Here is a 24,163-nt window from a genome sequence, read left to right on the forward strand (position 1 = left end):
AGTCACATCTGTGTGTTATGGGATATAATAATTACATTATAGGTATTAAAGCACTGCTTGATATGATAAGGATCTGGAAGTGAGCTGCAACTACCACATAATCACCTCTTTTGAGTAAATGTGAGTTAAGAGACGCTGCAGGTGAAGAGGACAGAAAAAAAGACTTTACAGATATCAGTTTGAAACAGTTTGATCAGTTTCTGGGAAAATGGTCAGAACCAAATTTCTTGCTTCATTTTGTTGACATGTCAGATTATTATTTTTTTTAAACAGACGTGTTTTTGGATTTCTGATCTACTGGATCTTTCTGAAAACGTGGTGTAAAAATTCAAATTTTGCTTCATTTCTTGGAGTCTAAACTTTCAAAAAAATCCTTGTGTACGATTAGTCAAAATCATGTTAAGTCCAAGTTTGTAACGTTTGGTGTGTGTAGGTGCTACTTTAGGCTGATCTTTATGTCTCTGTGGGAGAAAGCATTTTGAGAAAAGATCTTTGAAGTTACAATGTTCCAGAGAATTCTATGACATTGATTTAATTATATAATAAAACATCTTTAGGTGCAGACTGGGCAATGCTGTTGTTGCTTTTCTGTTCAAATAGCAAACTGACAAATACATGATTTAATGTCTGTAGTGTTAAATAAAATACAGTTTGAGTAATTCTGTTGAATATTTCAAGGACATACAGTCAGACATGTGGAGGTTCATGATTGTTATTGTGTTGGTGGGTGTGGTTCTTGTCCAGAGAGGGGAGGGGCCACTGTTCAGCAGCCTCACAGCAGGAGGATACAGGCTCTTGCTCAGTCTGGTGCTTCTGGTATGTTTGGACCTGTACCTTCTCCCTGAGGGCAGCAGGTGGAGCAGGTGTAGAGCTGGTGGTGTGGCTCATGCAGGAGGTTGTGCTCTCTCTTCAGACAGCGGCTGGTGTAGATGGGACTACTGTCCAAGCTGTTTTTACCACACGTTGGAGAACCAAACTAAAAATCCATAGGTCAGATCAGAAGTGATGGCACAGTTAATAATAATAATAATAATAATAACTTTTATTTATATAGCGCTTTTCAGTGACCCAAAGACGCTGAACATAATAAAAAAGGGGGGGGGTATTTACAGACAGGGGGGGACAACACGTACAATACACATTAATATACAGATAAAATGAAGACAGACGAAGTAGAGAGAAAAAGATGGGGATGTAACAGGGGGTAGAAGAGTAGGCAATGGGGTAGAGGAGGCTCGGGGTAGGGGAGGTCATAGGCTTGGGTGAAGAGGTATGTTTTTAGGCGGGATTTGAATGTTGTGAGTGAGGGAGAGTGGCGGACAGGTTGGGGGAGGGAGTTCCAGAGTCGGGGTGCTGTTCGGGAGAATGCTCTGTCGCCAAAAGTTTTGAGTCGGGATGTTGGTGCAGTCAGGGTGAGAGAGGAGGAGGATCGGAGAGCTCGGGTTGGGCGGTGGGGGATGAGGAGGTCAGACAGGTAGGGGGGGGCAAGGTGGTGAAGAGCTTTGAAGGTGAGGAGGAGTATTTTAAAGTTTATGCGCTGCTTGATGGGGAGCCAGTGGAGAGAGCGGAGAACGGGAGTGATGTGATCACGGGACCGGGTGTGGGTGAGGAGGCGGGCAGCGGAGTTTTGGACCATTTGGAGTCTGTGGAGGGAATGGGAGGAGATGCCAGTGAGGAGGGAGTTGCAGTAGTCGAGGCGGGAGGAGATGAAGGCATGGATGAGGGATTCAGCAGCGGGGAGGGTGAGGCAGTGTCGGATTTTGGCGATGCGGCGGAGGTGGAAGTATGAGGTCTTGACAATGTGGCTGACATGGGGAGTGAAGGAGAGGGTGGGGTCCATGATGACACCCAGATTGCGTACCAGGGTAGAGGGGGTGGTGGTCGAGGTGTCGATGCTGAGTGAAAAGGGACCAGTTTTATTGAGAGTGGATTTGGTGCCAATGAGGAGGAGCTCTGTTTTGTCACTGTTCAGTTTGAGGAAGTTGAGAGTGAGCCATGATTTTATTGTAGAGATGCAGGTTTCGATGTGGCTGAGGGGAGGGTTTTGGGTGGATTTGGTGGTGAGGTATATCTGGGTGTCGTCAGCGTAGCAGTTAAAGTCCAGGTTGAGTTGGCGGAGGATGTGACCGAGGGGGAAGGTATAGCAGATGAAGAGGAGGGGGCCGAGGACTGAGCCCTGGGGGACCCCTGCGTTACTGGGGAGAGGGTGGATGAGTGACCGGAGAGGGAAATGAACTCTTGCCTGTTGGTGAGGTAGGATGTGAGCCAGTCAAGTGCAGAGCCCTCAACACCCAGTTGGCGCAGCCTTTGTAGGAGGATGGAATGGTTTATAGTTTCAAAGGCTGCGCTGAGGTCTAGTAGTAACAGGATGTTGAGGGCCCCGGAGTCTGCAGAGGTGAGGAGATCGTTGAGTACTTTGACCAGTGCTGTGAAGTGGGCGGAGCCAGATTGGAGGGGTTCATAGAGGTTGTTTGACTGGAGGTGGGTGTGAAGTTGGGCGGCGACGATGCGTTCCAGCGTTTTTGAGAGGAACGGCAGGTTGGAGATGGGGCGGTAGTTGGAGAGGTTGGCGGAGTCTAGGGTGGGTTTTTTGAGGATGGGGGTGATGGAGGCCAGTTTGTAGATGGAAGGAACATGGCCGAGGGATAAAGACTGGTTGAAGAGGGTGGTGAGATGGGGGATGAGAGCAGGGAGGCAGGCCTTGGTTAGAGTCGTTGGGAGGGGGTCGAGAGAGCAGGTGGTGGTTTTGGAAGCGGTGATGAGGTCTATGATATGAGAGGAGTTAACAGAGGAGAAGGTGGTGAGGGGAGGGAAGGGTGGGTGGTCAGGGAGATGGGGGGGGGGCAGGGGAGGGGGTGGTGATGGAGTTAATGGAGACGGCAGTCATGGAGCTGTTGAGTTTGGAAATTTTGTCATTGAAGGCAAGGAGGAAAGAGTTGCAGAGGTCAGGGGAGGAGGGTGGAGTGATGTCCGGTGTCTGGAGCAGCTTGTTGACGGTGGAGAACAGGGTGCGAGGGCTCCGGTGGGAGCTGTTGATGAGGGTGGAGAGGTGGGCAGATTTGGCGGCTTGGAGAGCGTCATGGTAGGAGGAGATGTGTAATTTGAAAGCTTCGGCGTGGACGGTGAGGCGGGTTCTTTTGAGGAGTCGTTCAAGTTGGCGCCCAGTCTGCTTCATGGTGCGGAGTTCAGGGGTGTACCAGGGGGCGGGGTTGATGTATGAGACGGAGGAGGTTTTCCAGGGGGCTAGGGAGTCAAGGGAGTCGGAGAGGGTGGTGTTGAGCATGACAGCATAGTCGTCGGGGGAAGAGGGGGGGGAGTCAGGGGGGAAAGCAGAGGATATGAGCTGGGAGAGCGTGAGGGGGTTGACTGACTTGATATTGCGGTAGGTGATGGTGCGTTTTTTGGGGTTGTGGGGCGAGGGTAGGGGGGCGGAGAAAAGGATGCAGAGATGATCAGAGAGTGGGAAGGGGAGGGGGTGGGGCTTAGATATGGGTAGGAGAGAGGAACAGACTAAGTCCAGAGTGTGGCCTTTGGTATGGGTGGGGAAGTCAATATGTTGGGTGAGATGGAAGCAGTCCAGGAGAGAGAGGAAGTCGGATGTCAGTGGGGCGTTGGGGCAGTCAATGTGGATGTTGAAGTCACCAGTGAGTAGGAGGCGGGCAGAGAGAGAGGATGCGATGGTGAGGAGTTCAGACAATTCAGTGAGGAAAGAGGGGTGGGGCTTTGGGGGACGATAGATCAGGATAGCGGTGATAGAGTTGGGGAGGGAGAAGGCGAGGTATTCAAATGATGAGATGGATGGAAGGTTGAGGTTCAGTTCAGTGATGGATGTAGATTTTTTATGAATAACAGCAAGACCTCCCCCACGCCCGGAGAGGCGGGGTTTGGCAGTGTAAGTGTAGTTGGAGGGAGTGGCTTGGTTGAGAGCATAGAAGTCCAGGGGCTGTTGCCATGTTTCACAGAGGAGAAGCAGATCAATGTTATTGTCCAGTAGCAGTTCAGATATAACAGGTGATTTGTTGGAGAGGGAGCGGCAGTTCAGCAGTGCAAGGGAGATGGATGGGGGCGCGGAGATGGATGGGGGCGCAGGGGTGGGGGGGCGGACGTTGCTGAGGTTGGCAGTGCGGCAGGTGGGGGTGACGGGGGGGCGAAAACTAGTCCAGAGTGAGGGGATAGGTGAGCCGTCGTTGGAGTGTTGGTTATGGGAGAGACCAGAGCCCCGGTGGATGTAGCGGGGCCGGCGAAGGATCCCAGCTGAGCTAGCTGCAGAGGCAGCAGAAGCTGGGAGACGGTGGTTATGGTTGAGGAGGTGAAGGTCAGCAGCGGTGTAGGTGAGTAGGCGAAAAGTTGGTGGAGCGGTGGCCTGGAGGCGCGGGAGTGATAGTCCGAGGAGGAGATGGAACGTAGCAGCAGATGAGAGTAATCCAGTTAGAATGTTGGCGGTGGCTAGAAGCTGGTTAACTAGAAGCTGGTGGGCAGAGAGTTGTGAAAAAGCAGCAGTGGACCGGGTGTTGAAGCTGGTGGAGTGAGTGGCGTTGGTTGCCCCAGACCTTGTCTGCACGGCAGGGAGGCCCCGCGATACCATGACGGACCTCAGCAGGTGTTAAGCCAGCTGTTAGCTGGCGGCTAGGGCAGTAGATAGTCCAGGAGTGAGGGAGGAGATGAGCGATGGACGGTGCAGTAATGTCCGATGACGTTAAGGAACAGGGATGTAGACAGAAGACAACACAGAGACGCGGGAACAAAACAAAACAATGGAAACGACTAACAAAACAAAGACGTTGGGACAGAAGCGGCAGTCCACATACCAGACGCCGGCGTTGCTCTAGCCCAATCAAGACGCATTTGAGTCCAGTTTTGTGACCAGATCGCCCCTGTCTGTGGAGCGGGGAAAGCAGAGAAACGGGGCTGTACCTTGGTTGTATGGGGCTGCTTTTCTCCGGGTGGAGCCGGTGCCCCGCTCTCCGTGTCTGCTCTTGTGGCGGGCTGGGGCCACACCTTCGCCCAGGTACAGACCTCCGGGGCGGCGGGAGCGCGGAGCCGGTGTTCGGGCGTGGAAACGCCGGTGCAGCGGAGGAGAAGCGGTGCCGCGTGCGGCTCGTGGCGGTGTGTGCCGCTCGTGGTGGAGAGGTAAAGTGTTGTAGAAGTTCACCATCAGCGTTCTGGGGATGTTGGCGCTCCTCAGTTTCTCTGGCTTTTCCAGTGTTTACTTCAACTATTTCAGAGAGAAAATGTGTGATTCATCTAAATTGTCTTCTAAATCAGTGTTTTTAATCCCAAAAACGTTTTCATTGTTTTTTAAATTCACCAGACTCGACCACAAACCAGAATCTTCTGCAGAATTCCCCAGCTGTGAGTCCTTCAGGAGTGACCGGTCTATGAGACATCAACATGATTTTCGATCAGAGCTGTGAGTTTTTATTGGTGTTGAAAACAATTGCACTGAAAGTCGGTGTAATCCCTCATTTGTCTCCAAAGTGCTGCACCGAGTACAAAATAAACACAAGCAAAATATGTTAAAAAATTAAAATAAAACTACATAAATATGTACAAACAAAATGAAAATAAATTAACAACAATATGAAATATTCAAAAATAATAAAAGACAGTTGGAGGACCACACAATTCTCATGCCGGGTCAAATGCCAGTGAATAAAAGTGCGTTTTTAAACAAGATTTAAAAGCATCAACTGAAGGAGGAAGAGTGGGAGGAAGAGCGTTCCAAAGTTTGGGGCAAACAACAGAAAAGGCCCGGTCGCCTCGGCTTTTTAGTCTCGTTGTTGAAGAAGTTGGAACTGGCCCTCAGACCTCAGCGAGCGCAGGAGTGTAGGGGACACTGAGGTCTGAAATGTACGCGGGGGCCAGGCCATGAAGCACTTTAAAAACAAACAAGAACATTTTAAAATCAACTCTAAAATGATTGAGGTGTAATATGTTCTCTACCATGTGGGCCCGTTACAAGTCGTGCTGCACTAACTGTAAGCGTGACAGGTTAGCTTGTTAGCTTGTTAGCGTGTTAGCTTGGCTGATCCCAGTGTACAGTGCATTACAGAAGTCAAGACGTGTAGAGATAAAAGCATGGATCACCCGCTCCAGGTCACTAAAAGATAAAACCCATTTGAGTCTAGATAAATGCCGAAGGTGAAAAAAATAGATTTAACCACCACATTGATCTGCTTGTCAAGCTTAAAATCTCCATCAATGATGACGCCAAGGTTGGTGGCTGTAAACGTGATGTAGGGTTGGTGAGACCCTAATTCTAAATTAAAATCAACTGCTTTGTTTGGCTGAAAAACCACAATTTTCATTTTCCACAGCCAGCCAAGCCTTGACATCATCCAAACAGTTCAGGACGGGCGCCAGGGAACTATTTTTTACTGGCAGATAGACTGGGAGTCGTCCACATAAAAGTGATATGACATCCCATGTTTTCTAAAAGTTTGACCAGGCGGCCCAGGAGTGTTCCATTGTAGAAAAGTTTCAGTTGTATCATCTGGACACGGTTTTAGAAAAACAAGACATTTTGACTCTCCTCCAAGAGTCATTCTTGAAGATACAAGTATTTATCCTAACCTGAGTAGGCCCTGACCACTGGGCGGAGCCTCCTGAGAATAGTCTGTCCTGTTTTTCTATTTGTTTACATTTTGCACAGCTTTATGTATCAATCTACCGGTAGTGTATAGTAGTATTTTGAAGCCATGGGGCGGCATCAGCCATGGTCATTCTGATGCTAATCAAGTACTCATCAGTATTGAGGAGCCGCAGAAGCTAACAATAGGATTTCTATGGCCAGTGCAGGGCAGTTAGGGTAAGCAAACATGAGTAGGTTAAGGTGAAACTGTAAACAGTAAAGACTATTATCAGGATGTTTTGACGAGTGGGAGGGGCTTATTCAGAGTAGGATAAATATTTAAGTTTTCGGACCAAATCCGTAGATTGACAATGACTCTTGGATGTAAGTCAAAATGTCTTGCTTTTCTAAAAACAGTGTCCAGATGACTACAACTGAATCTGTTTCTACAATAGCACTGACGCAAGAATAAATGTTAATTTAGTCTCTTTGACAGAGTGGAGCAGCCGGGTCCAGAGGTCTCTAGTGGTCAGCACCATCAGACACAGCTGGACTCCGTATTTAAGGTCTGTCAAATACTAAAGTTTGTAAATGTTCAGATGAATGACAACTTGTTTCACACAGATCTGACTCTGACTGCATTTGTGTTGTTTATAATATGTCTGTTCAGCTTCTGGAGAAGGACATCTTCACTTTTGTCCAGAAAGAGCTGAAGAAGCTCCACAAGGTTCTGACTACAGATTACCCAGAATGCTTAGAGCCTCTGAAGGACGAGGATGAAGAGCAGAGGAGCAGCAGTGAGGCTGTTCTGAAGATCACACTGAACTTCCTGAGGAGGATGAAGCAGAAGGAGCTGGCTGAGCGTCTGTGGAGCAGTAGGACCATTTAACACATTGAACAAGGTGCTCACAGTCATTTTATATTCTCTGAGACTCAGGGCTGTGTCTGTTGTCTTTATTCAGGGACTTATTCTGGAGTTTGCGGGCGTAAATTGAAGTGTGACCTGCAGAAGAAGTTTGAGTGTGTGTTTGAGGGCATCGCTAAAGCAGGAAACCCCACCCTTCTGAAGCAGATCTACACAGAGCTCTACATCACAGAGGGAGGGTCTTCAGAGGTCAACCAGGAACATGAGGTCAGACACATGGAAACAGCCTCCAGGAAACCAGACCCAGCAGAGACAGCCATCACATGTGAAGACATCTTTAAAGGTCCAGCTGACACAAAAGGACCAATCAGAACAGTGCTGACAAAGGGCGTGGCTGGCATCGGGAAAACAGTGCTCACTCAGAAGTTCAGTCTGGACTGGGCTGAAGGCAAAGCCAACCAGGACATACAGCTGCTGTTCCCGTTCACTTTCAGAGCACTCAATGTGCTGAAGGAGAGAAGCTTCAGCTTGGTGACACTTGTTCATCACTTCTTTAGTCAAACACAAGCAGAACTCTGCAGCTTTGAAGACCTCCAGGTGCTCTTCATCTTTGACGGTCTGGACGAGTGCAGACTTCCTCTGGACTTCACCAAAACCAAGGCCCTGACTGACCCCTCAGAGTCTGTCTCAGTGGACGTGCTGCTGGTAAACCTCATCAGGGGGAACCTGCTTCCCTCTGCTCGCCTCTGGATAACCGCACGACCTGCGGCGGCCAATCAGATCCCTCCTGAGTGCGTCTCCATGGTGACAGAGGTCAGAGGGTTCACTGACCCACAAAAGGAACTGTACTTCAGAAAGAAGTTCAGAAACCAGGCTGACACAATCATGTCCCATATCAAGACGTCCAGAAGCCTCCACATCATGTGCCACATGCCAGTCTTCTGCTGGATCACTGCCACAGTCCTGGAGCATGTGTTGAAAAGCAGAGAGAGTGGAGAGCTGCCCAAGACCCTGACTCAGATGTACATCCACTTCCTGGTGGTTCAGGCCAAAGTCAAGAACATCAAGTATGAAGAAGGAGCTGAGACGGACCCACACTGGAGTCCAGAGACCAAGAAGATGGTGGAGTCTCTGGGAAAACTGGCCTTTGAGCAGCTGCAGAAAGGAAACCTGATCTTCTACAAGAGGGACCTGAGCGAGTGTGGGCTGGACGCTGCAGCGGCCTCAGTGTACTCCGGAGTGTTCACACAGGTCTTTAGAGAGGAGCCAGGCCTGTACCAGGACAAGGTCTACTGCTTCATCCATCTGAGTGTGCAGGAGTTTCTGGCAGCTCTTCACGTCCATCTGACCTTCATCAACACTGGGATCAACCTGCTCTCAGAGAAAACACAGAAGTCGACAATATTTACTGTGAAAAGAAAACTAAGGCACCTTCACCAGACGGCTGTGGACCAGGCCTTACAGAGTCCAAATGGACACCTGGACTTGCTCCTTCGCTTCCTATTGGGTCTTTCACTGTCTGCCAATCAGGGCCTTCTACAAGGTCTGCTGATACAGACAGGAAGTAGCTCCCAGACCAATCAGAATACAGCTGAGTACATCAAGAAGAAGCTGAATGAGGATGTGTCTGCAGAGAGGAGCATCAGCCTGCTCCACTGTCTGAATGAACTGAATGAGCGTTCTCTGGTGGAGCGGATCCAACAGTACCTGAGTTCAGGACGTCTGTCTGAAGGTGGACTGTCTCCTGCTCAGTGGTCAGCTTTGGCCTTCATCTTACTGTCATCAGAAGAAGATCTGGACCAATTTGAGCTGAAAAAATACTCTTCTTCAGAGGAAGCTCTCCTGAGGCTGCTGCCAGTGGTCAAAGCCTCCAACAAAGCTCTGTGAGTAACCTTTGTTTAACAGAGAATGGTTTGATCAAACTTCTACATAAACAATGTTGTCTCTCTCCAGACTGAGCAGCTGTGACCTGTCAGAGAGAAGCTGTGAAGCTCTGTCCTCAGTCCTCAGCTCCCAGTCCTCTAGTCTGAGAGTCCTGGACCTCAGTCACAATGACTTGAAGGACTCGGGGCTGAAGATGTTGTCTGCTGGACTGAAGAGTCCTCACTGTAAACTGGAACAGCTCAGGTCAGAGAGTTTAATATTACTCACTATTATTACATAACTTGTTGGTGGTTATACTGTAATACAACAAAATAAAGTGAAATAAAGATAGAGGACTTGGTGTTTGTGTAATTTGGATTAAATGTTACAAAGTCCTTGACTGATTAGAATAATATGTGTCCTCAGATTGTCAGGTTGTCTGGTCTCAGAGGAAGGCTGTGTTTCTCTTGCCTCAGCTCTGAGGTCCAACCCCTCCCATCTGAGAGAACTAGACCTAAGCTACAACCATCCAGGAGACACAGGAGTAAAGCTCCTGTCTGCTCTACAGGAGGACCCCCACTGCACACTGGACACTCTCAGGTATGGACCTGTTCTCACTGAGATTTGTAACACCTAAGAGTGCTATTTATAAGTTAATATCAGGTAACAGTGTGTTCACTATGGTATGGACCAGTGTTAGGTCTGTCTACTGGAGCAAATATTGGTTTAACGTTGGTTTCATGTTATTTTCAAAGTTACTCATAAAGTTTACCATTTGTTTTGTTTGTTAAAAAAACAATTGCCATAGTCACTGTGAGCCCCATGGGTCACTGTGAACCCTGTGGGTCATTGTGGGTCAGGTGGGTCACTGTGGACCCTTGGGTCTCTGTGGGTCACTATGGTCCCTATTGGTCACTGTGTGCCCTGTAGATCAATGTGGGTCCCGTGAGTCACTGTGGGTCACTGTCGACCCTTGGGCCTCTGTGGGTCACTGTGGACCCTTGGGTCTCTGTGGGTCACTATGGTCCCCGTGGGTCACTGTGTGCCCTGTAGATCACTGTGGGTCCCGTGGGTCACCGTGGGCCCTGTGGGTCCCGTGGATCACTGTGGGTTCCGTGGGTCACTGTGGGTCCCTTGGTCACTGTGGGCCCCTTGGGTCACTCTGGGTCACTTGGGTCACCGTGGGGTCCTGTGGATCGCCGTGGGTCCTGTGGGTCCCATGGGTCACTGTCGGTTCCGTGATTCACTGTTGTCCCCGTGGGTCCCATGGGTCACTGTGGTCCCCGTGGGTCCCATGGGTCACTGTGGTCCCCGTGGGTGCCATGGGTCACTGTGGGTCCCGTGGGCTACTGTGGGTCAAGTGGGTCACTGTGGGTCCCGTGTGTCACTGTGGGCCCTGTGGGTCCCATGAGTCACTGTGGGCCCCGTGGGTCACTGTGTCATTGTGGGTTCCGTGGGTTACTGTGGGCCCTGTGGGTCCAGTGGGTCACTGTGGGCCCTGTGGGTCACTGTGAGTCACTGTGGGACCCTTGGGTCACTGTGGGCCCTGTGGGTCATTGTGGGCCCCTTGAGTCACCATTGGCCCCTTGAGTCACTGTTGGCCCTGTGGGTCATTGTGGGCCCCTTGAGTCACTGTTGGCCCTGTGGGTCATTGTGGGCCCCTTGAGTCACTGTTGGCCCTGTGGGTCATTGTGCCCCCCTTGAGTCACTGTTGGCCCTGTGGGTCATTGTGGGCCCCTTGAGTCACTGTTGGCCCTGTGGGTCATTGTGGGCCCCTTGAGTCACTGTTGGCCCTGTGGGTCATTGTGGCCCCCTTGAGTCACTGTTGGCCCTGTGGGTCATTGTGGCCCCCTTGAGTCACTGTTGGCCCTGTGGGTCATTGTGGGCCCCTTTAGTCACCATTGGCCCACACTTACAGATCTAAATGATCCATAAACATTGAAGGGCGTGTACCACAGGTTGAGAACCTCTGTCAGCTTCTACAGAACAAACCTTTAATCTCACATGAAGTGAAAATCCTCTGTGAAAAACACTGATGTGTGTGTTTCTTTCAGACTGAGGCCCAAAGGAGAACGATGGATGAATCCCATCACGAGATGTAAGTCTGACTTAAGTCATTTCACACTGGTTAGTTTTATGATCTTATTTCTGACACAAACAGCACTTTAATACTCCACATGATTCTTATGATTGAACAGACTTTACTGTTGTTTTCTCATTGGCTCTCTCTCTCTGTGGGCGTGGCCTCAGACTGTGTCCATCACTGAACACAGAGTTATTAAAAATGGGCTGCAACGTTTTTTAATAAGTGGAATATAGCTTTTTTTTTTCCACAACGAAGACGGTTAGTTTTGACAAATGAGAAAAACCCGAGAAAACGCTATAGCAACCGCCTTGGTAACCGAATGCTTTAAGAGCGGTTGCAAAATCATCCTCATTGTTCTCGTCTGAAATGTGCTAAACAGAGCGAAATTTTACATTTTACACGACGAATCTTGCAATAACACTGAGATGTGAAGCACTGGACTGCTCTAGAGGGAAACCGGCTCTTTGAGGGGCCAAAACGGAAGATTACGGAAGATGTTTTTGGACACGATCAGTCCCGGACTAAGAGAATGTAAGCGGCGATGTGGAAAGTCTGGTATGCTACCGACATTTTAGCAAAAGTGCGCATGCACGGGGGAGTGCATGCGCAAACGTGCGTTTGTTTATTAGCTCGACGGATCGCATTGCATCTCTCGTCTCCCGTAGATTTCCGTCTACTTTCCAAAACCTTGCGAAGTATCAACTTGGATATGCGACAAAAGAAAGTTGCAAGATATTTTCAGTGCTTTTTGTAATCACCGTATGCGCTGTCTGATTGATGCGTGTGCATGATGTTGTTCACGGGGAGAGTTCTGACCTTATGCATATCACAGGTTGTAATAAATATACCAGGAAGTTGAATGGACCGGTGTGTGGTATCGTTTTCTGAATAACTTGTCTGGGAAGTCAGTGCGCGTCCTCTGGGAGAGCCCCGCTCACAGCAGTGCTCACAGCAGCGCTCACAGCAGTGCACAAGGGCGCCGCAGTGCATCCATGCGCGGCCGTGTGCGGCGCATCCGCAGCGATCCATGCTACTGTGAGCACTGCTGTGAGCGCTGCTGTGAGCGCTGCTGCTGTGAGCGCTGCTCTGAGCACAGCGCTGCACCGGGCTCGCACTGACTTCCCAGACAAGTTATTCAGAAAACTATACCACACACCGGTCCATTCAACTTCCTGGTATAATGTGGAGTCCGCAGCGTTGAGCAGCAGCACATTCTCGTCTCCTCATCGTCATTCTCATCCGCTCTATTTTCATGGTCTGACGAGGCTCAGACTCAAATACATGAGGCAGGACATGTTCTTCAACATATGAGGTTCATCATCTGTTGAAATCTGCTCACTTGACGAGGATTTAGTTGTATTTTGTTCCCTCTCGCTGTCCACTTCAGTGTAAATGTCCTCAGTGTTGGCTGGACAGTGTCACGGTGTGACGACACATTTCCGGGTGAAGGAGAGTATCTGAATATATTAAGACTTGGACACTAACGGCCAACGAGGACTTAACAGCACAATTTCAAATAACATTGCAGCCCATCTTTAAGCCACTGACACAGACACAGCTGTTTGACTCAGCACAGGACTGTCTACACACAAGCACAAGTGACTGTGGATTCATACAGAGACATCTGAAAGGAGAAAGTGTGTGTCATGAAGCACTGAGGAGTGAAGCAATGTGTGTAGTGACGTCACACTGAGCTTTACTTTGTCCACTGCACCAACAAACTACTGACAATTCAACTCTTACACTCGACATGAAACACACTGGATTGGTGCAACAAATAAATATAGAAATGAGAATCATAAATCAATTAAATCCTTTACATTTGAAGAATAAAGAATAAATAGAGTCAAATAGTTGTATCATGAAATCCTAATAAAGTGTGTCTCCACATATTGAGACGCACAGGGGACTAACTGCTGCTGTGTTGTGTCTTCTCTCCATCAGATTTCTGTGATCTCACTCTGGATCCAAACACAGCTCACAGAGAACTCAAACTGTCTGACAACAACAAGAAGGTGACACGTGTGACAGAGGAGCAGCTGTATCCACATCATCAGGACAGATTTAATCACTGGCCTCAGCTTCTGTGTGACACTGGTCTGACTGGTCGCTGTTACTGGGAGGTCCAGTGGAGTGGATGGGTTTATATATCAGTGTCTTACAGAGGAATCAGAAGGAAAGGAGACAGTGATGACAGTTTGTTTGGATGGAATAATCAGTCCTGGAGTCTGGACTGTTCTGGAGGCAGTTTCTCTGTTCGTCATAATAACAAACACACCTCCCTCCATCAGTCCTTGTCCTCCTCTTGTGGGACAGTAGCAGTGTTTGTGGACTGTCCTGCTGGCTCTCTGTCCTTCTACACAGTCTCCTCTGAGCGACTGATCCTCCTCCACACCTTCAACACCACATTCACTCACTCTCTGGTCCCTGGGTTTAGTCTCTGCACTTATGACTCCTCAGTGTCTCTGTGCGCTCCGACAGACTCGCTCTAATGTGTGTGAAATAAAACATCTGTACAAACAAAAGACATTTATTTTAGAGTTTATTTGACAGAAGAAAACAAACTTCAGACATCGGCCTCACACAAGTGTCTGTTTTGAACAAATCACACTGTTTTAATAAAATATGATCTTTACAAAATAATAAACCACAATATGCAGTGAGTAAAGAGTTTTTTTTTTAACACTTTTTACTTTTAAAATTGTTTTCAGAAAATGTGATGAACAACAATTGAATCCTAAAATGGTCATGTCTCCCCGAGATTAGAACCGGGTCTGATCCAACATGTCTGCTCTTGCTTTTGGATTAGGTTTAACATCCGACAGGTCAAATATTGATAGTACTATTTTACTTTTAGTTTCTCCCTACTGCCCCCTGGTGTCTGTGAAGCTACTCCTTCTGTTGAGCCTCTGCACGTTTAAATGCTCTGTGCTAATGCTAATGCTAATGTTGCAAATGTCAACAAATGCTAAATTTCCCACCCAGACAATGCTTTATAAACTGTAAAAGTAATAACACTGTCCGGGTTCATAAATGAACTAAATTGAACCCACATTTAATCTGATTTGAGCACTTTCCTGTTTCAGTGGTTTGTTTCACTTGTTTTGAGTCGTTAATGTTCATAAACTGTAATCCACTGCTCACTGTTTTTCCGACTTGACACTGGAACAGAAACTCTGAGAAAACTTCTCTCCAAGGTCCGAGTTCTGACCTCTGAGGACAAACGGAACTCAGCATAAAGTGAAGAGGAAAAAGTCTCTTTTTCTGAGAACCTGCTCCAAGGTTTTTTTTACATTTTAAAACTGCAGAAAATGAATCAGTGGAGTCTGGTCTTCCTTTAGATATATTATCTCATTATGTTTCAATTAAAATCTGTGTAGTTTAAATCTTGAAGCGTTACCATGGAAATGTGCATGTTTACTGCAGGTGCTAAACATCCATAAAGACACATCAGCCAAAACAATGTAAAAAAGTAAAGAAAAGAGCCCTGGAACAACCTGATAATCTGTGTAAATCTGTGTGTCACTACTGCTAAATACATTTAGAACTCTGTCAAGTCAGAGTACTTATGAATGAACGCTGACTTTAGTATTATTAAGGAAATGCATCACATTGGGTCTGGAAATGTCTGGTGTGGTGGCCGTAGGAATTAAGAAAATAGGAAAAGTGCACTTTACCCACTGGACCCCCAAGGTCACCAGATTAAACACTAGCACCCCGAGTTAGATCCAGGGAACCTGGATAGAATGAACCCCACTTAAGGTCGCACAGGTCGACTGAGATGAACAAAAGACACAAAAAGGAATGTTTTTGATTTAAATTTATGAATTAGTTCCGTTCATGAAAATTTATTTTAATCTAATAATATATAACTCAAGCTCCTCAGGAGCAATGCATTTTATAAAGTAGATAAAGGTACAAAGTTGAGTTAACAATTTGACCTAAATAATTTAAATGCAAGGCATAAAATGACATGCCATGTATAATTGCTTGCGTGCGCACCAATCCACCAATGACTTACCAAAGAATAGTAAGAGTTAAGAATATACACACAAAATGAAATGCACAGCGGCACCAGAGCGTAACCACACGCTGTTCCCACAGATCTATAACAATGAATGAAGTGCACCTGCTACTACTCACCACGAGGCACGCAAGGCAGAGACCGTTTCTCAGGGAGGAGCATCTGGGTCCACAGGTCATCGATGTGCCTGTCCCACTCCCGCTGTCGAAGTGGTAGAAGAAGAAGGAAAGGCAATGAGCGGATTCCAAGTGAAATTAAATATGAAATATTATTGATAAAATAAGTAGTCTTTATCAGAGGATAGTGCTCAAGCTGCCATACTTCCCCCAGAGTTGCTCCTAGGGCAGCGGAGCTGAAACTGTAGCTTTATATTTCTGTTCCTAACTGGCCTGACCATAAGTCATTTCAAAGAGGAACGTTTTAAGCCTGGACTTAAATGAAGAGACTGTGTCGCCTCTTTAACATGGACAGGAGCTGATTCCATAACACAAGAGCTCTACCTCCTACTGAGCTTTTAGAGACTCTTGGGACCACCAGAAGGCTCTACCTCCTACTGTGCTTTTAGAGACTCTTGGCACCACCAGAAGGCTCTACCTCCTACTGTGCTTTTAGAGACTCTTGGCACCACCAGAAGGCTCTACCTCCTACTGTGCTTTTAGAGACTCTTGGGACCACCAGAAGCCTCTACCTCCTACTGTGCTTTTAGAGACTCTTGGGACCACCAGAAGGCCAGCATTTTGAGAGCGAAGAGCTCTGTTTGGATTGTAGGGTTCTTACTCATTTCCTCCTCACACATTTGTACAAAGATGTAATGTATATTCTTTGGGACGAGCCATTACATTGTGGACACACGTTTAGCATTTTAGGATTTAAAAGGGGCTCCATCTGAAGCTTGTTCAGCAAAACATTAATACCTCCTCAGTCTCATTCTCCGAAAGGGAGAACACGATTCATCGACTGACAATTATAATTCTATAAAGATCAATACAAAGGCTCAATAAAAAGATTTTGTGTGGTTTAATAAACAAAGATATAAAAGCAATTAATGACACATTTGGTTACACAGGCTGGGCCTGGGCTCAACTTAGTTAGAAGAAATGCTGGTATTAAGAATTGACTTTTGACTAATTCTAGTAGAATAACCCAAGGGAACCTGACTTTAATGCCACTCTGCCAGTTTCAGCCACTCTCAGGTCTCACGTGTCCAAGGAAGGCTCAGATGTGGATCAAGGCCTCTTCAGAGGTCTTTGGGTCCTCAGAGGTCTTTGGGTCCTTGGAGCTGTCCGTGGTGCTGATCCTTGTGCAGGTTTAGCGTTCGAAGAGTTCGGAGAAACCAAGGTCCGTTGACTTTGTGCATTCTTTGATGATGATGTAGCTTCAGCCATTGCTGAAAGTAGAGTTTGGAGACAAAGGGAGAGGGGCCCCCGGGGTCCATGACCCCGTGTGTCATGGCAGATGTTCAGATCAAGAGCCGAAGGGAAGAGAGAAGCGCGGTCTCGTCTGGTCTTTTATCTGACCTCGGAGGTGTGGCCTAGAGTGGGAGTGGGCTTTTAACTCTTAGTCAAACTTATTCTCAGTTTGGACAAATTTAACTTAAACCAGCAAAAACGACATGTAACTATAACAAAATATTGCAACATCGTCAATGACCTCACATCATGAGCAGGTAATGAGGAAGTACATTAAGTATGACATGAACACATTTCAAACACAGTTCTTATGGCAACTAAACTAAAACATGATTTACCTATTCCATCACACAGTCAGCATTAAGTATGTCTAAATGTGAAATATAGTCATTAAGGACTTAATCCTGAGAAACTTTCCATCCTGTTCTCTGTCAGAGATGTTGATCTGAGGGGTAAATGGCTCTGGTGAAGGCAGTGTGCTGGTCCAACATTATGCTTTGCTTTCTGCAAGTGTCTTTGAGGTGGGAGGGGCCACGTCATGTATGGCTTTGTAAGTCAGGAGGAGGAGTTTAAATGTGATTTTAAACTCGACAGGAGCCAGTGAAGAGACTCCAGCACCGGCATTTTGAACCAGTTGAAAGCTTTTTATGGAGCTTTTAGGACACGCTGTGAGCAGGAGTTACAGTCTAATCTAGACGTTACAAATGCATGGATAAGTCAGCATCGATTTTAGGCAAGATTTGTCTGATTTTATCTATACGGCGCAGATGGAAATAGTCTGTTTTACAGGCTTGATTTATATGAGCTTTAAAAGAGAGCTCCTGGTCAAATAAGACTGAGGTTTCTTACAGAAGAACTGGAGCTACACTGACATTGTCCAGTGTGTGTCATCTGCAGAGCAGTGGAAGTTAATGCCATGCTTTGTGATCATGTGACCTAACGGCAGCATATAAAGAGGAAACAGAACTGGACCGAGTACTGACCCCTGTGGCACACCGTAAGTTACTTTAGAACAAGGTGAGGAGCTCTGGTTTACATTAACACACTGGTACCGATGCGATGAATAGGATTTAAACCAGCTGAGGGCGGGGCCTCTGACACCTACTGGAACATAACCACTTTCTAGTGAAATATTTATTATATTAAGAATAGAGTTGAGTTGACTCTTTCCCACTTTAACCCTGATATCACATTGTTCCCTAATCAAAAACATACCTGGAGTTGGATTTAGCTTCATCCAATCTTTTTAGTAAGTCTCTGAGCCTTAATAATGTTGTTCTTTTTTATCCAGCTTTGTGGTAAAAGAGCAGTTTGAAGAGCAGAAACCATCTTCACACACTCGTTCTGGGCATTTATGCCTCAAATGACCTTTGGACCACATGTTTACTGTTTATCTCCTCTGTGCAATTCCCTCTGCTGCCAGCAGATGGAGCTCTGAGACAATGATACTGTTTCCTTCTGTTTTTCATCATCATCATCATCATCATCATCATCATCATACGCTTTATTTTGGACACTCACATGGCCAATAAAATACAGATAAAAGAGCACACAGGCAGTAAACAAAGACAAAATACTTAAGGTACATTATATTCTGTAGAGTCCAGTGATACTGGAAAAGTATGAACTCTGTGTTTGGATTTGGATTAGTCAGGATGAAGATAATACTGTTTGTAGAGTCTGTGAGTCTGTTCAGCGCTGCACATGAGTCAGCACAGCGCTGCACATGAGTCTGCGCATGCCGCTGCACATGAGTCAGCACAGCGCTGCACATGCCGCTGCACATGAGTCTGCGCATGAGTCTGCGCATGCCGCTGCACACGAGTCTGCGCAGCGCTGCAGGACATGAACTGCTCCATCGTGGGACCCTCAGCAGCATCCGCATGCCATCTTCACCCACCACATTTAGTCTGTGCCTGCCACTCTTTTTGTACTATCTCCATAAATGTGCAGTATACATACATATACATACAAACATACATATACATGCATACATACATATATATAAACATACATACATACATACATACATACATACATACACATACATACATACATACATACATACATACATAACACTCGCAATACTGACCTAACCTAATACTGATGTGCAATTCTGTCATATGTGCAATTGCTGTTGGAATTCATGTGCAATTCATGTGCAATCCATGTGCTGTCGTGACACATATTCATGTGCAATTACTGTCGTGATCACATGACATGGTATTTATGTATTTATTTATTTATTTATTTATTTGTCTATGGGAGTTTTTATTTATTTATAGGAGATCTTCTACTGAAAGTGTTTTTCAGACTTCCTATAAGTGATCTGTTCTTCTGGATCTACCTCTGTATCTTCCCTGATCAAATGAGGGCATAAAACGGAGGATTCGAGATGTTCCCTTGTTATTTGTACATACACAGTACAACTTGCGGTGCCTCTTGTGAGCAGCTGGTACATTAAACGTGACGAGCCCCAGTGCGTGTCTTCGTGCTTTGTGCGCATTTTACAGACTGACTACATCCCGATGCCGTCTGCACCTTCACTTTAGCCTATGAGGAACTTTCGGACTAGCGAACCTTCGGACTAGTGAACCTTCGGACCAGTGAACCTTCGGACCAGTGAACCTTCGGACCAGTGAACCTTCGGACCAGTGAACCTTCGGACCAGCGAACCTTCGGACCAGCGAACCTTCGGACCAGTGAACCTTCGGACCAGTGAACCTTCGGACTAGTGTACCTTTAAAACCTTCGGACCAGTGAACCTTCGGACCAGTGAACCTTCGGACTAGTGTACCTTTAAAACCTTCGGACTTGTGAACCTTCGGACTAGCAAACCTCCCACAAATATTTATTACATTATTATATATATATTTTGTAATTATATTCAGATTATGTTTAGGCTTGCAGAGAAGGCCTTGCTGGCCCTCACGGCCTATGACACATCCCATTCAACTCAAACTGTGAGATGACCACATTGAGATAGTCTCAAGAGGATGAGAGAGTGAGAAACTCATGTTTCTTGTCCATGCTTTATAAGTTTAAAAAGTTTCAAATCGGGTCAGAGCGGGAGTCGACCTTAGGTTTCCTGCACCCCAATCCATGTCTCTAACCGCTGGGCCAACACAAAAAGAGACATTTCCATCTTTTTCCAAAATTGTCTTGGAGTGGAACATTTGGACCAGCTAATGCGCATAATGTCAAAGAAGAAGCAGATGAAGCCATCGACAACATGATTTTTGTATTTTTCATTTTAAGTGGGCTTGTAATAAAAGTAAACTAATGAAAATTGTTGCTGTAATTTGAGTCTTTTAATGTAACTTGCTGTGATCCAAGGTTTGGACCAGGTGTGTGATACTGGTGAGTGGCCACAGGGGGCACATCTGATGGTGCTCACAGTGTGATACTGGTGAGTGGCCACAGGGGGCACATCTGATGCTCACAGTGTGATACTGGTGTGTGGCCACAGGGGGCACATCTGATGGTGCTCACAGTGTGATACTGGTGAGTGACCACAGGGGGCACATCTGATGGTGCTCACAGTGTGATACTGGTGTGTGACCACAGGGGGCACATCTGATGCTCACAGGGTGATACTGGTGTGTTGCCACAGGGGGCACATCTGATGGTGCTCACAGTGTGATAATGGTGAGTGGCCACAGGGGGCACATCACAGTGTGATACTGGTGTGTGGCCACAGGGGGCACATCACAGTGTGATACTGGTGTGTGGCCACAGGGGGCACATCACAGTGTGATACTGGTGTGTGGCCACAGGGGGCACATCACAGTGTGATACTGGTGTGTGGCCACAGGGGGCACATCACAGTGTGATAGTGGTGAGTGGCCACAGGGGGCACATCACAGTGTGATACTGGTGTGTGGCCACAGGGGGCACATCACAGTGTGATACTGGTGTGTGGCCACAGGGGGCACATCTGATGCTGCTCACAGTGTGATACTGGTGTGTGGCCACAGGGGGCACATCTGATGGTGCTCACAGTGTGATACTGGTATGTGACCACAGGGGGCAAATCTGATGGTGCTCACAGTGTGATACTGGTGAGTGACCACAGGGGGCACATCTGATGGTGCTCACAGTGTGATACTGGTGTGTGACCACAGGGGGCACATCTGATGGTGCTCACAGTGTGATACTGGTGTGTGGCCACAGGGGGCACATCTGATGGTGCTCACAGTGTGATACTGGTGAGTGGCCACAGGGGGCACATCTGATGTCACTCACAGTGTGATACTGGTGTGTGGCCACAGGGGGCACATCTGATGTCGCTCACAGTGTGATACTGGTGAGTGGCCACAGGGGGCACATCTGATGGTGCTCACAGTGTGATACTGGTGAGTGGCCACAGGGGGCACATCTGATGGTGCTCACAGTGTGATACTGGTGAGTGACCACAGGGGGCACATCTGATGGTGCTCACAGTGTGATACTGGTGAGTGACCACAGGGGGCACATCTGATGGTGCTCACAGTGTGATACTGGTGTGTGACCACAGGGGGCACATCTGATGGTGCTCACAGCGTGATACTGGTGTGTGGCCACAGGGGGACAAGTGGAGTTGCCCTGAATCGTGGAGTAGCAGAGATCTACGTGCAAGACTATGAGGGACGCAGAGTAAAGGCTACGCTGGACGGAGCACTTTACATCCCTACGTCGCCACGTCCCTACGTCCCCACAGGACATCGTCTCAGTCCAGGCAGCAACCGCCAAAGGAGCTGCCATCACCTTTAAGAAGGGAGGTAACCAGCTAATCCAAAAAGACGGTACAAAGTTTGACATAAAAGAAAATGGACGGTTGTACTAAATACTGTTAACAATGAGAATGATGTTGATGATGAATGTCACAAATGTCATGATATAGAAACTTGGCACAAGATCCTTGGACATTGTAACTATGAAGATTTGACCAAATTAGAAAATGTCACTGAGGGAATGAAAATCAAGAGTAAAGCTAATAATTCTAGACCAGAATGTGAAGTTTGTGTAAAAGGGAAGTTTATCCAAACTCGAAACAGAGACACACGAGCAGAGGCCGTGTTAGAGCGAGTCCTGGAGCGATGGAGCCAGAAGCTGAAGAGGGTTTGAAGGACACGCTGGACTTTGCAGACGACTTCTCTGGGACAACATTTGTGTACTTCCTAAAGGCAAAAAGTGACACTGTTGAGACTGAAAAATTCATTGCAGATGTCACACCTTATGGGAAAGTTAAACGTCTGAGGTCAGATAATGGAACAGAATTCACCTCTAGACAGTTCCAGTCTTTACTCCGTAAGAATGCAATAAGACATGAGACCTCAGCGCCGGATTCACCTACACGGGACGGCCGAGCGAAACTGGAGAACGCTTTTCGAGCATGTTACTTGAAAGTAATTTACCAAAAAACCTATGGACTTATGCTGTTATGACAGCCGCAGTTATTCTCAATAGGTGTTATAGCAAGCGTACAGGACACACCCCTTATTACATGCTGACAGGGAAGAAGCCAGACATGTCCAAAATGCAAATATTTGGATCAGTTTGTTACTGTTATCGACAAGACAAAAAGAAACTAGACTCACGATGTAATGAAGGAGTTTTTGTGGGTTCTGACAAAAACAGTCCGTCATATTTAGTGTATTACCCAGACACTGGACGAGTTCTGAAACACAGGTTAAGTTCCTCACTAAGAGTGAAGTCGAGCGCCATAAACCAGACAAATCAAGATGAAGACGATGATTATGATCCATCAGTGGGATTGTTACAGCGCCAACTGCACAAGACGAGACAAACGACCAGAGTCAAAGTGAGGCACAGGAGCCTAAGATTGAAAGTTACGAGAACTGTACCAATGACTGTGAACCTGCGAAACAAGAACAGGAAGAACAGAGTAGGAGGAAAGAGACACATTACTGTTACAGGGTGATGTGTGTTACAAGGTGATGTGTGTTACAGGGTGATGTGTGTTACAAGGTGATGTGTGTTACAGGGTCATGTGTGTTACAGGGTGATGTGTGTTACAGGGTGATGTGTGTTACAGGGTCATGTGTGTTACAGGGTGATGTGTGTTACAGGGTCATGTGTATTACAGGGTCATGTGTGTTACAGGGTGATGTGTGTTACAGGGTCATGTGTGTTACAGGGTGATGTGTGTTACAGGGTCATGTGTGTTACAGGGTCATGTGTGTTACAGGGTGATGTGTGTTACAGGGTCATGTGTGTTACAGGGTGATGTGTGTTACAGGGTCATGTGTGTTACAGGGTGATGTGTGTTACAGGGTGATGTGTGTTACAGGGTCATGTGTATTACAGGGTCATGTGTGTTACAGGGTCATGTGTGTTACAGGGTGATGTGTGTTACAGGGTGATGTGTGTTACAGGGTGATGTGTGTTACAGGGTGATGTGTGATACAGGGTGATGCGTGTTACAGGGTGATGCGTGTTACAGGGTGATGCGTGTTACAGGGTGATGTGTGTTACAGGGTGATGTGTGTTACAGGGTGATGCATGTTACAGGGTCATGTGTGTTACAGGGTGATGCGTGTTACAGGGTGATGCGTGTTACAGGGTGATGCGTGTTACAGGGTGATGTGTGTTACAGGGTCATGTGTGTTACAGGGTGATGTGTGTTACAGGGTGATGTATGTTACAGGGTGATGTGTGTTACAGGGTGATGTGTGTTACAGGGTGATGCGTGTTACAGGGTGATGTGTGTTACAGGGTGATGTATGTTACAGGGTGATGTGTGTTACAGGGTGATGCGTGTTACAGGGTGATGCGTGTTACAGGGTGATGCATGTTACAGGGTGATGCGTGTTACAGGGTGATGCGTGTTACAGGGTGATGTGTGTTACAGGGTGATGTGTGTTACAGGATGATGTGTGTTACAGGGTGATGTGTGTTACAGGGTGATGTGTGTTACAGGGTGATGCGTGTTACAGGGTGATGCGTGTTACAGGGTGATGTATGTTACAGGGTGATGTGTGTTACAGGGTGATGTGTGTTACAGGGTGATGTGTGTTACAGGGTGATGTATGTTACAGGGTGATGTGTGTTACAGGGTGATGTGTGTTACAGGGTGATGTGTGTTACAGGGTGATGTGTGTTACAGGGTGATGCGTGTTACAGGGTCATGTGTGTTACAGGGTGATGCGTGTTACAGGGTGATGCGTGTTACAGGGTGATGCGTGTTACAGGGTGATGTGTGTTACAGGGTCATGTGTGTTACAGGGTGATGTGTGTTACAGGGTGATGTGTGTTACAGGGTGATGTATGTTACAGGGTGATGTGTGTTACAGGGTGATGTGTGTTACAGGGTGATGCGTGTTACAGGGTGATGTGTGTTACA

At 47.1% G+C, this 24,163-nt stretch overlaps 1 protein-coding gene across 4 annotated transcripts in view; it reads left to right on the top strand.

The window, feature by feature from the left end:
* The window catches only part of LOC140370223 (protein NLRC3-like), a 300,708-nt gene that overhangs the window by 35,246 nt on the left and 241,299 nt on the right, over positions 1 to 24,163 (top strand). For 2 of the 4 annotated variants that reach the window (XM_072457278.1, XM_072457279.1), the window contains 5 exons: positions 7,068 to 7,137; positions 7,242 to 7,446; positions 7,534 to 9,319; positions 9,390 to 9,563; positions 9,726 to 9,899. In XM_072457278.1, the coding sequence (XP_072313379.1) occupies positions 7,068 to 7,137; positions 7,242 to 7,446; positions 7,534 to 9,319; positions 9,390 to 9,563; positions 9,726 to 9,899 (2,409 nt within the window). Of the gene's footprint in view, positions 1 to 5,311; positions 5,411 to 7,067; positions 7,138 to 7,241; positions 7,447 to 7,533; positions 9,320 to 9,389; positions 9,564 to 9,725; positions 9,900 to 11,353; positions 11,398 to 13,329; positions 14,054 to 24,163 lie in introns of those variants that run through there. The other 2 variants (XM_072457280.1, XM_072457277.1) reach the window with 2 other exon arrangements.

Source organism: Eucyclogobius newberryi, unplaced genomic scaffold (assembly GCF_026437365.1).
Source record: "Eucyclogobius newberryi isolate DKJ021-1_F unplaced genomic scaffold, fEucNew1.0.hap1 SCAF_21, whole genome shotgun sequence".
NCBI lineage: Eukaryota > Metazoa > Chordata > Actinopteri > Gobiiformes > Gobiidae > Eucyclogobius > Eucyclogobius newberryi.